We start from the raw sequence: 13,568 nt of genomic DNA, 5'->3' as shown, positions 1-13,568 counted from the left end.
GCAACCTCCAGCAGCCCTCATCGTACTTTTTCTTACGTCAGCACACCTTTTTACCTCATTTTTGCAGGTCTTTATATCTTTATGGTAATGCGGACAACAATTGGCTGAAGGAACCTTTTGGTTCCTCTAAAAGTTGTCCCTGGACAATAATTACCACAAACTTCTTTGTAGAAATGTGGCTTTAGAAGTTGCACATACAAAATCGGAATCATATGAATCTTTTGACCATTGGTCATTTCTAATGTTTTTTGGAGGGCGTTGACAATTGACGTCAACCTCTTATCCGTCATTTTTGAAAATTGTTATCAGGCTTAAGCGACCGGTTACGCCAGAGAGCTTCACACCAAAGCAGATCGATTCTCTTCATTATTGATACTTGACAACACAAGCTTTCCTCTTGTGCCACTCCCAGGATGAACTACATTGTACAGAAGATGGCTGGATGTCTTTGTTTTCATCCCTATTCTCGTGGCCATACGCCAACATCTTGACTTGCACACAAGATACTTGACAGTAGACCATGTAGCATGACCAATCCTACAACCGGTGGAGCATCGATTATTTCTAAAATAACTGCAAAGTCAGTTAAATTGGGTCATATCCATCATAACACTGCTGGTTGACACCCGTGTCTGTGAAACGATGCTGCAGCATTCCCAATACGCACACTTAACAGCCTCCAGGTGACACCCACACTGCAATAAATTCACACTCCCTTTGCTTCAACACCTTCTTCTAACACAGATTATTAATACCTCACACTCCTGCGGGCACTCACTGGAACCGGTCTGAATTTCAAGAAGGCAAGCTTATTGACGGTGATTGATTTTGGAACATCTCCGGACATATCCCATGCGTGTGGATCGAGCTACACACACACACACACACACACACACACGTAAACACACAAACACACGCATGTTGAACAGCTGCTGGAATGTCTTCGCCGTGCTCTTCCAGACAAACGGGCAACTTAAGCCGCAGCCTTCCGACGCTCCACCAGGGCTCCGACGGGGGGGAAGGTGTTAGGCTCGGGAGGGATTTCTTCCTGCAGGACAATTCTCTCCCCAAACACCTCAGGGCACGATTTCCATGCGACTACTGTGGAGAGCTGTTTTGATTGCTTTTCAATCAAGCGAGACAAACACTAATTAGATTTTTTCTTTTTTGAGGAACTGCAGAATTATAGGCTTCCTTCACGAAGCGTGGATGACTGGCACTTCTCTGATAGCTTCGGCGTCACTCGTCTGTTTGGAACAACTGTTTACTGTCAAGACTTTATTATAGAATTAGAAGAGGGGAAGAGAGAGACAGAGGAAATGTCTGCGGCACACGGTTGGACTTGGAAAAGGGTTGCGGGCCTATCGAGCTCGAGAGAATTTGTTCTATGTTGTTGATTAAATTGGTCTCTTGTTGCCGTATAATAAAAAGGACAACATTGACACCACATGTTGTTGACATGGAGAAAACATGCTTGCTGCTTTCACTTCAAATGCCTGTTCCAGGCGTCACCAGCTGTAAGCCCATTTACTGGTGGCATTTTTGGATGTCCTCACAACAGATAACTGAAAACCGTCCAGTCATTTGGTATTCCAGGGATGAATTCACCAAGCAGTGTGTATCTTGAAAAATACATTGTCGATTCCGTCACGATATGTTGTGTATTTTTTCTGATTCCGAAGGAAAAAAAGGCTGAGAAAAGCTACCACAGCCATATCCAAAGCGTCACGGATCCGACCACGAATACAACTGTAGTCCGAGAAATCTCCATGCAGCCCCGGCTTCACCAAGCGCATCCAGGCGTGGCGGCTGTGCTCACGCAGTCCGGGCTCTGCCTTTGGAAAGGAGTAATAAACAATACATGCATAATGCAAAGTCACGTAGTGTTGTGTAACCAGACCGGACCAACTCAATACTAAATGGACTGTGGGAATTTAAAGTGTATTTGTGACTGCAAACGTAGTTCAGATTCTTTTTTTTTCCTTTGACCTTTTGGGGCCTCCATACTATTGCACTCACAATACTACAGATATAATGTACCCTACACTATATACCGGTACATCATTTGCCATTAAGAGGTTCTGAAAGGCTTTTAAGTGTTGGCTGCCTCCCTTTGATTAGTAAATTAGAGTAGGTTCTACAGCACTATTTTCTCTCATGTTTGGTTAGGTTTGCTGAAGACTCTTGTATGCGACTACGCTTTTTCCAAAATACTAGTAATAGCTTATATATGGCTGGGAGAATACAGTATATGGAATGTCCACTATTGTCATTAACGGACCTAAAAGCAATAATAGACTAAAGTTCAGAAAGGGCACATACTCAGGGACAATTTCTAACACTCACAACCATAGACTAATATTTACTGGTGTACACACACACAAAATAGTACCTTGCCTTGTGTCTTACTGTTTATATTAGGAATAGCAGTTGCTCTTTTATACAATGTTAGGGTTGTAATGTAAGGGTTCTGTCATTTCCATATGTTCCTGGAAATAACTAAACATAAATAAAGCCTAAATTGACACTTATTTAACTGATATAGTTTCAAATTGAAGAATCATTGAAGTTTTATTAAAAGGTATCATACATTGTTAATGGTGTATATATCCAGACTATTATATGTGCACAATTTTTTTATTTCTATTTCTTCATTAAATATTTCCTTCATTTCTTATATATACAGATTGTTAAGCACTCTGAGACAAATTTCTAATTTGTGAAGATGGGCTATATAAATAAACTGAATTGAATTGAATTGCTTTTGCTCCTCTTTTATCTTGGGTCTTATGCTTCTGTAAAATCTGCAGCACTACTACTGATGAAGGCACCTTATTTTTATTTTTTTACATACTAGAAACCATCTTGTGATGAGATCACACCATCCGCTAGCCAGGGGCGTAAAGTGTGCATGTTTGTGTGTGTTGGTGTGTGTGTGTGTGTTTGTGTGTGCATGTGGTGGAGGTGGGGGGCACAACCAATCATCGAACTCAACCTTCATTTTGATCTCAACTACACACCGATAAAGTCCCGTGACTCCTTCTTTGATGGTTATAATGCTATGGCGGTGAACCAATCTGTTCACAGACAGACAGAAAGATCAAACTAGTACTCAGGACCTCTTCTGTGTCTTTCCTCTGCATTGGGTGTCTCCATGATGACTTACACACAGACTCACAAGGTGAATGTGGCGGCTGGCAATACATTTCACCAATATAAGTATATATATATATATATAACAAATATATGTATATGTCTATTAAATATATACATATATATATATATTGTGGTGGCTGGCAATACATTATATCAATATATATATATATATGTAAATATATTGTGGCGGCTGGCAATACATTATAGCAATATAAATATATATATATATATATATATATATATATATATATACATACTCCAGTGTAGTATATCTATAATTTCTTCGGCAAATGCCTTTCACCACCCAAATGATACATAGTGTGCATATGTTTCTCCTTTTCTCTTTTTCCTTTTTTCCCACAATGTTTCTCCTTCCACATTGGCATAATAAATCTATTACACTCAGTAATCCATACTCCGCAGAGCCGCACAACAGGGGATTTGTATGCAAGCCTCTGATTCTGCGATCACGATATTGATATTTCTCTGATTCTGAAGAGATCCAAAGGTGCCGGGGGGGGCACACTGATTTGTCGTGCGCTGTGTTCCATGTTAATGACGTCCTCCTCTCTCCCCCCCCCCCCTCCCTTCTGTCTCGGTTTACAGACGGACGCCGCTCTGATGTACGATGCCGTGCACGTGGTGGCCGTGGCTGTGCAGCAGTCTCAGCAGATCACCGTCAGCTCATTACAATGCAACCGACATAAGCCATGGCGCTTCGGGAACCGCTTCATGGCCCTCATCAAAGAGGTAGCTGCTTCGCTACCTGCTTCCCCCCATTCTGTGTTCCTCCTCCACATACACAGCACCTTCACACAGAGACATGTGCGCTCAGGAAAAGCGCGCAGAGACGGAATGCAAATAAGGCAGAGGCAGTCAAGGAAGGGTATTAAATAAATAGAAGTTATTTATTTGTGTGTTTATTTATATGGAAATGTTGGGTTTCTTTCTGTGTGTGTGTGTGTGTGTGTATATACTAACTCCCCTGAGGAGGGAAGCCATCTTGAGACCCCGCTCACTGAATTTTAGCAGTAATCAGCCATGCAGAAACAAAAACACAACCGTATCTTCATTCTCTGTAATTGCCCCACGGTTCACTGCGTTTATGAAGCCGGCACGATTAATCCACAGCGTTCTTGGTGTGGATTAGGAAACCTATATTTAGGGCTCCGTTCCCCATTAGTTTTCAGGCATCACGAGAAGATTGCAAATAATAAAACATTATAGCGAGGAGTTTCATGCAAATGGTAACCACAAACTGTACATTTTGATTTATTTATTTCATATTGTCTTCCCTGATCTTTCACTCATTCCTTCTCTTGGTTCAATCGGACACTTTTGCCTCCTATTGTCCGATTAACTTGAAGTTCTTTCTGCCCAAAGTCACACACGACTATAGAACGCTGTTAAGCTAAACGGCTCCAGTTAAATCATAATCCAGAATGATGCTCTCTCTGCATAAATGTACAGGTCCTTTGAAATACACGCTGTTGTAATATCTTTATTTTACAGAAGGTTATGATAATGACCCTAGATTGTTAGAGGAAATGGAAACTATTTAAATTAGCTCAGACTTTGATTGCACTGCAGATTCAATACAGCATGGGAGACAAATATGATATGCCTGCTTTCTAAATATATTGTTTTCAACTAAAGATAAGATATGATAGGAGATGATTTAGATTTAATGTGGGCTTATTTGAATATTTGAACATTGCGAAACAAGTCATATTAAGTCATGATTTTGCAGAGCTTTCAACTTCATCTCCCTGTCTTCCTCAGGGGAAGGGTGTGTGTGTGTGTGTGTGTGTATATATATACATATATATATGTATATATATACACACACAGTAGAAAAAGTGCTCCTGTGGGTGTTTTTGATAAATGAAAGTGCAGGATACCCTTAGAGTGTGCTCAATTAGTAGTAATTAATGAACTATAGTAAAATGTGCATTTGTGTTATAAACACAACACATTTATTCATAGCTTTAAAAAATTACAGTCTGAAGGGGTGAAACACTGAACGATGAAAGAATATAATGGAAGGACATCTGTTCATATTTCCATGAAATGTGTTATTTATATTAATGGTCCATAAACGATGGACTTCTGAAGCACCAAACTTTCCAATTGCACACAAGGAAAACAAAATGGAATTCTGGGGCAGTCATCTCCCTGAGGATGAGCTCTTCTGATTTGAATGACCCCACATTTCCATTACTACCGCTTTTTGGGAAAACAAATCCTTACATTTGTATTCCCATTACCCTCGAGCTTCTAATAATAAAACCCACCATGTTGCTCGTTCGGGTCTCACACTTCAATAGTGTGGGATGTAATGCAGTATCCAAACATTGGCTTCAGACTTTATCTAACCACATACAGGACTGTCTCAGAAAATTAGAATATTGTGATGAAGTTCTTTATTTTCTGCAATGCAATTAAAAAAACAAAAATGTCATGCATTCTGGATTCATTACAAATCAACTGAAATATTGCAAGCCTTTCATTCTTTTAATATTGCTGATTATGGCTTACAGCTTAAGAAAACTCAAATATCCTATCTCTAAATATTAGAATATCATGAAAAAGTATACTAGTAGGGTATTAAACAAATCACTTGAATTGTCTAATTAACTCGAAACACCTGCAAGGGTTTCCTGAGCCTTGACAAACACTCAGCTGTTATAAATCTTTTTTTTTACTTGGTCTGAGGAAATATTAAAATTTTATGAGATAGGATTTTAGAGTTTTCTTAAGCTGTAAGCCATAATCAGCAATATTAAAAGAATAAAAGGCTTGCAATATTTCAGTTGATTTGTAATGAATCCAGAATGCATGACATTTTTGTTTTTTTAATTGCATTACAGAAAATAAAGAACTTTATCACAATATTCTAATTTTCTGAGACAGTCCTGTATATGTGAACGTTTTCTTTGCTGAATTACTGCTGCCTCTTTTAACAGGGACCAAAGTGGAAAGATCATCATGCATTGATAGGAATCCTTTTAGGTGGAAATAAATACAGAATATTCTTGTTTACTGGAAATCCAGTTGGACCATGACCCCAATGCCCCAAGGCTTCTGTAGCTCAGTGGGTAAAACTCCTTGTCCAGGTTTCCACTTTCCTCATGTCAAAGTGTCCTTGAGCGAGACACTGAACCTTGAGTTGGACTCCGGGGTTTTACATCCGCCCACTGCTCCTAACAAGTTCAAATTGCACATATCTTACCTGTATGTAAGTCACGATTCTAAACTAGTTTCTAAAAAGGTACGTATGTTTCAGAACCTCATAGGGTTGAAATGCAGTCATTTGTATCAGCTCAGTGACTATTTTGGAATCTTTAGCCAGACCTCCTCGAAAGCCTCTGCCCCTCAGTTTTTAACATTTAACCACAGAGTCATTGAGCTGTTGTGTACTGAACAGCTGATGCTGTGCTGTCGGGAAACGGAAACAAAAGGACAGCACAGAGGGTTGAACTGTAACTTGTTGTGTTTAGATCAGCCCCTTTAAAGCCAAGTGGGACCATGACTTCATAAAAGAGTCCACATTCTTTTTGAAATGTGTCTGACATACATGAAACATTAAGCTTTCTGCAAAAATAAACACCGTGGCAATTTTGGGATCAAAACTGGCTTCAAGGCACAAATACATTGTCGTTCATTAAATATAAGATGTGTAAAATAAATCTGAACGGCAACTCTTCTTGTTTTCTGTATCTCTGTTAAAAGGGGAAATGGTAAAAATCAATAAATTGATAACTGAAATGACGAAACAAACTTATGATAAACTTTACGTTATGTTGCGTTGTAGATGCTTGTTGTGTTGTTCCTGAGCAGCATGAATGACACTTGTCATGGCAATCTGAAAAGATGTTAAGTTAAGTTTGTTCCAATGGACATTTTGAGTTGATTGTGGCCCGACGACATATAAGTGGGCTGCAGTCAAACATGATACATATGTGAATAGAATGCATATGCACATAAGTGTCATAGAAACCTGTCCAATAGTGGATGAAATACCACTTTAATGACACCCATGGTAATATTCGTATGGTGGTGCTGGAGGAAGAGGTCAAGAGGTCACCTAAAACCATCAGATTGATCTGCTGAGAATATTTAATGTTCTGCTGAGAATATTTAATTTTGAGCAAATTCTGTTCCATCTGATCATTTGTTCTTTATTTAATGTGTTCATAGTTAAAAACAAATTCTGATGGCAGTCAAGACTGGATTGTCGACTAGGGAAAATAGGCACTGCCCAGGCAACTCAGAATTCCAAGGGTCTTGAAAGGGTCCTAAAATTGATTTAAGATATATTTAAGAGTACACACCACTAGAACCCAATTTTGACTGAAATGACAGAGGCCTAAAGGGGGTTCCTGCTTCACGACCTGACCTTGAAGCCCTGACTTCAAGAGGATCGTAGTGTCAATATCAGGAAATGGGAGGAATTTTGGTCTGAGACTGGTTGACTGGTTATACATTGTTGAAAATGCTTTTAATATTTTTCAGGAAATAATTAATAATTACGTTATCTTACCTACAATAATGACATATATACTTACCACATTACATGATGATCATATTTCATAATAGCTTCCATTGAAGTAATATATACTTGAATCTGATTACAGTACTGGTATCAATAGAGAGGTATTCAGTCAAAGTTGTATCACGTGCTTTTCCAGTGAGCACATTCCAGACCTGTGACCCCCACTCATATGGCTAAAGATAGGCCCTGAAGTCCCCCAGCTTCCAGTCGGAGCTTCTCTGTGATGATTTGCTGTACCTGAGAAAAAAGTATTTTCAGCTCTGAACCACTTTCATGCTACGCTGTATCCTATCACACCCCTAAATATCTGTAAAGATTGGGTAATTGCTTTCCCACTGTTACAAATGCATCCTCAGAGTCAGTGTGTAAGCATTTTGAAGCAAGGGAATACCATACAGACAGAGACAGTGTGTGAAAGATGTAGGAATAGAAATAGTGTGTGTTCTCACTCCCTTCCACTGCTTTGCCTTGAACACTGACATCAAAACCATTCTGGAACGCTGAGATGTCGACTTTATGCTAATAGTTGAATGTCTCCTCTGATATTCTCCCTGTCCCTCTGCCTCTCTTCTCTTTAGGCCCATTGGGATGGCCTGACCGGGAGAATCACTTTTAACCGGACCAATGGCTTGAGGACAGACTTTGACCTTGATGTCATCAGTCTGAAGGAGGATGGACTTGAGCAGGTAGTGTGTCTTTAATGTGTGTGTGGATGTGGATGTGTGTGTGTGTGTGTTAGCTCTCCTTGTATGACAATGTGATAGTGAAATAAAACGTAAAATCAAGGTGACTAGTGACTGATGAAAAGATCACCACACTAATCAATCTGCTTGAAAATCCCATTACCATGTAAGTATAAATGCATATCTAGATTATTCTGCAGGCCATTAAGTGAACACTTGCAACAGAGAATCAGTAATTTGCTGTTATTTTTTACGGTGCAGCTACTGTAATTTATTTTAACAGTATCTTATCATTTGCGCCAAACAACTTTTAACAATGGTCGCTCCATATAGACCTCCTAACTCACTCTGCACGTCCCAAATTGTACGTCACTTGTTCTGACCAAATGCTTTGGATCAAATGAAATATAATGTAAAATATACAATGCAAACATTTCCCCCTTGATACGTTTTCTGTCGTTATCCTCCCTCAATTAAGTGAATTAATTAAGACGTTTAATTATGTCTGGTTTTATCTGTGAATCATCTGTTCTTATATATATATATATATATATATATAAATGGAAATGGAAATTACGTATTTATTACATCTCTTGCTCAGTAGTCACATGGTCAACAGTGTCGTGTTCAGGAGCCGTCTGTAACACTAACAACCCCAAGAAAATAATTGTTGCAGTTCTCAATAATCACACTGGTAACACTTAATAATAACTACACGCTATTCAGCATTAGTTTAATATGAGTCAACACTTAATTCATCATTTATAAAGCATTGGTCCAACATTACCACTGATTTATAAAGTATGAAAACCCAATCATGAAATGCATAATAGTCAAGCTTAATAATTAAGAATAAAACGGGTATAAAAGTGTTCATGAATTGCATACTAATGAGTGTAAATGTTGGAACAACGCTTTATAAATGATGAATTAAGTGTTTAATAATGCTTAATGGTGTATAGTTCTTATAAAGTGTTACCATTACACTTATATACCAGTGAAAAAAGGTAGAGCTGAAACTAGCTCTCACTGGTAAAGACTCAATGTTCCGAGGCCTCCGTGATCTCATACTGGACCAGCAGAGAAGAAGATGGACAAAACTTCAAAAGAAAAAGAGAAAAACAGAAAGAGAAAAAAACCATTTGTAAACTTGTAGTGAGATCTTACTGACATTACCAACATCCAGTAAAGTGATGCTTTAACCCTTCCTTTGGCTTAACGGCAGCCGCATGGCGCAGAAGCTAACGGGGGGGAAAAAGCAGTTTGTTTATGTAAATAACTTTTTTATGGCACATTTTGAGTATACAGCAGCCTCCCCAAATACCCAAGCTAATGTTTTGAAACTTAGTGGTTTTCAAAAACCAACCACGAAGTCTGCGGTCAGCTTTTGTAGAGATGAGCGCTGCATATGAGAACGTTTCCAATGTCAGAGTGCAACGCACCGTGACTCTCGTTTTCAGATGCATTTAGCTGTTGGTTGTTCACGGATCATTTTCTGAACATTTCGACTGGAGGTAAAACCCCAATGTGTATTCTGACGAGCAGAATAGAAACAGCAATGGAATGTGTACCCTGATGACACATTGTAATAGTTGATGTGATGGAGCTGAGTTTGATTTAAATGGGAAATATTATTCAACCCAAAGAGCAAGTGATGGACAGCAGCAGTAAAGACGTTATATCCGGGGTGTTTACAAGGAAAGAAGACATCTCGACAGGTCCAGGGCAATTAGAATAAAAACAGCGACAAATATATTTTAAACGGCTTGAAAAGTGCGATTTTTGTTTCATTAAGGAGACACAAAAAGATCCAGGAGGGTCAGTTCGACTAAAACACGACTTTGAGGGCTATTCAAATCAAAATACTGAAACACTGCACAGTAAAGACATTTCAAATCTGGAAAGTAGTTTTATGTGTGTGGCTCAGGAGCAGGTGGTTCACGAATCACACGGCTTGGCGGTTTGATCCTCCACTTCACGTGTTCAAGTGTCTTTCGCCCGAGACACTAAACCCTAAGTGGCCCCAGATGGGAAAGGCCAGCACCTTGCATGCGTGAGTGAATTGGTGGGTAAAGAGCATTGCCAAATTAAGCACAATATAAGTGCAGTACATTTCCCATTCATCAGTTGCGACAATCACCAACATTTTGTCCTGCAGCGAAATGATTAGGTACAAGAATAAATACATATGCTTTAGATTTAGCGATGTAATCTTGCAGGAATGTGAACTTTGATATTTTAAGACAGGGCTATTCAACTTCAGTAGCAAGTGGGCCGAATAAGAAAATCACGGGGGGTGTGAGGGCCGCACAGAATATTGATCAAATAATGGCTAAAAATGAAAAACAGTAATGTATATTTCCACAGGTAAACAGTCACACACGAAAATGCGTCGGTATTGTGTGGCAAAAGTGTTGCGAACAAGCATCACTATAAACATGTTTCAAAGTGTAAATATCCGCTCAAGGTAACCAGTTGTTTCAGATCCCTTCAACCAAACTGTTCCCATGAAAACATAAGAAATGTGACTTAATGGATCAATATATAAATTACTTGGGCTGAAACTAATATCTGGTGGTGCAGCGCACAGACTGCATGTCTTTGAGTGCAGTCTCCTTTTGCGTGAAAGGGATTGAAACCAGGTCGGGCGATCTTTTTATTTATTTTTTTCGAAAATGTATTTCTTCATACGTGGCTGTGATGCACTGCTCACTTATACAATCGTAATCGCCGAAATGGATATGAACGGTGGCTTGAAGATCTCCAGTAATATGTTTGTGAATGTGTGACGAATCTGGTGAGCGAGACAGAGCCCCGCTGCAGATGTTAAGAGAACACAACGCACGCGCAGGGAAACCAGTAGGTTTGAAAACCAGTAGGGGTGTAAACACCGGCAACCAACACGGGTGCGTAACATAAAGATGTAACCATACAGGTTTGGTTGAGGCAACAGTGAAACTCAATGGCTCTGGGTTAGATGTCTCAATGTATAAAAGAGGCGTGTCCGTCAGTTTCATTTTTTCTTACCAAGCTATTCTGATTTGCAGGCAGTCTTGCGGGCCATAGTTAAACTCAAACGGGCCGTATCTGGCCCTCGGGCCGCTAGTTGAATTGGCCTGTTTTAAGATGTTGCATTGCTCTAAAAAAGTTGATTGGCATTCGTTTTGGGGAACCTTTTGCAAGAATGACTCAACCTTGCCTGCCTGAGGTGAATCAAGGGGAGACTTTTTTTTTAAACAGTGCTAATGTCGATTTAAACTTCCTTGAAAGATCTAGCAAGGATTTTTTTTTAAATCTTAGTATTAACATGAACATCTACAATAAAGAGGTTTAGACTGGCATGTGTATAGACCTCACTTTATTTTAATTGTATGTCCTCACTGCTGCAGCTCAGCATGGAACCACGAGAGAGTGTAACTTTAAAAAGAGATCCATTTGATCCAAACACTCCCCTTAATGTCAAATAGAATGCATCATGGGCAACATGCAGCGGTCTGCGCTTGTGTGTTCTCATGAATAGTTGCATCTATCGTTTAAATCTTTTCCTTGGAATAGCATCTCCTGTATTCAGCAGTCAATTTAAGATCCATGAGATTATCAGCGGGGAGATAACCTGCTAACACCGCCGATACAAATAATATTCCTCGATGCAACCCGACAACACTTCACACTTCAGCATCCTCACCGGTGCCTCTCAGCAGCTCCTGACCTCTGGTCTGTGTGCGCCTGCACCTCCATGAATATTTTACTCTATTAATAAAAACTCCTTCAGAAGCCCTTTAGCCTCATGAAGCCTGAATTAAAGAGTTGATTTTCAATTACAAAGCCTACCTCTGGCTCTCGAGCGGGGCGTCAGAGGAGCCCCGAGGAGTGTGTGACTGGTGGGGGTTGTTCAGTGTTTGAGGTCCGATTGGCTCGGGTCGGTGGGGTTTCGATGGGGAGCAGGGAGGGTGCTGACAAGGAGGCTTGGGTCTGGAGACCTCAGGGAGAGCCGAGATAAGACGGAAGAAGCCTCGAGGCACGATCCAATAGCTTCTCCGTCCTCTTCTTCCTACTTGCTTGCTTCCCGAGGACGCTACTCTCCTCTTGTCAGCCCTCCACAGTGTTGTTCTCCACCAACCCTCCAAAAGGCCACAGGGCCATTCCAGATCCTAGATCATCTCTGACACCACTCCCTGTGGGAATGTCGAAGAAAGTTACCCCCACCTTCCCTCCCTAACAGTGCCAAGGGTTCACACGGCTGCCAACTGTGTCCTCAGGGTGCTGCTCATTATCCTCTGTACGTCCAGAATAGAAAGAAGGGGAAGTCTGAGTACTGTATATGTCATGTGTTTTTGGTAGAGGTACCAGTAATATTGTTGTCACAAGAGTGTGAGGTTCTTAATGTATACCAGCAATACATTTTAATTCCACGGGCAGATTTTAAACAAAGTTCAACTCATCGACTAAAACCACAAAAATATACCCAGGTAGAAAATGAGAAGCATTGACACACAAATGACTCCTAATAATCACCCGAGTTTCCCTCTCGTGGTCACTTTCCTTTACTTAGCTTATAGAAGGCGTTGAAGTCTTGCTGCCTGCACGTCACGTCCGTCTCATCCACGGCCGTCTGTCTACCTCTTCCCGGGCATTATTTACGCTCTGGAACCCCATCAAACCATCAGCAAACGTTCCCAGTGGAACAGCTTTAACTCCGCAATCCAAACGCTGTGGTGTATTTCTCCAGTTCCGCCGGCCGCCCCCCGTGTCTCCACGTCCTGTCGGTTCCTTCTCTGTCTCCTGTACCAAATCAACCCTTACAAAGTAATGTAAATCCTGCCTCAGCTGCGTGGGGTGGTGTGGATGTGAATATTGCATTGTTACTGAACGTGTATCAGTCTTGCAGAGTTGTCCTATAGCTACGATCTTTTCATTTAGGAGGTTTTTTTTCTTTGTAAATCCATAAAGACATTAAGGATGATCATAAATCACAGAGGGCTGCACAGAAGAAAAGTATTTCATTCAATGGGCGTGTTGTCAAAAAAGCTGATTGGTCAATCCAAGAGAAATGTTGCACCCAAATACAAGCATAAAAGAAGTGTGGGGATTAAGTGCAGCAGCCCTTGAGGCGATCACGGCCCACGTCCGTCCCACCAACCAGCCAGACCTGCCAGACCAAACACCACGCAACT

At 40.4% G+C, this 13,568-nt stretch overlaps 1 protein-coding gene across 2 annotated transcripts in view; it reads left to right on the top strand.

Moving 5' to 3' along the window:
• The window catches only part of grik2 (glutamate receptor, ionotropic, kainate 2), a 260,814-nt gene that overhangs the window by 155,072 nt on the left and 92,174 nt on the right, over positions 1–13,568 (top strand). For both annotated transcript variants that reach the window (XM_056434478.1, XM_056434479.1), the window contains exons 7-8: positions 3,763–3,906; positions 8,290–8,397. In XM_056434478.1, coding sequence (XP_056290453.1) covers positions 3,763–3,906; positions 8,290–8,397 — 252 coding nt within the window. The remainder of the gene's footprint in view (positions 1–3,762; positions 3,907–8,289; positions 8,398–13,568) is intronic.

This window comes from Pseudoliparis swirei, chromosome 16, assembly GCF_029220125.1.
Source record: "Pseudoliparis swirei isolate HS2019 ecotype Mariana Trench chromosome 16, NWPU_hadal_v1, whole genome shotgun sequence".
Classification (NCBI taxonomy): Eukaryota; Metazoa; Chordata; class Actinopteri; order Perciformes; family Liparidae; genus Pseudoliparis; species Pseudoliparis swirei.
This window is presented reverse-complemented; position numbering and strand designations above follow the sequence as displayed.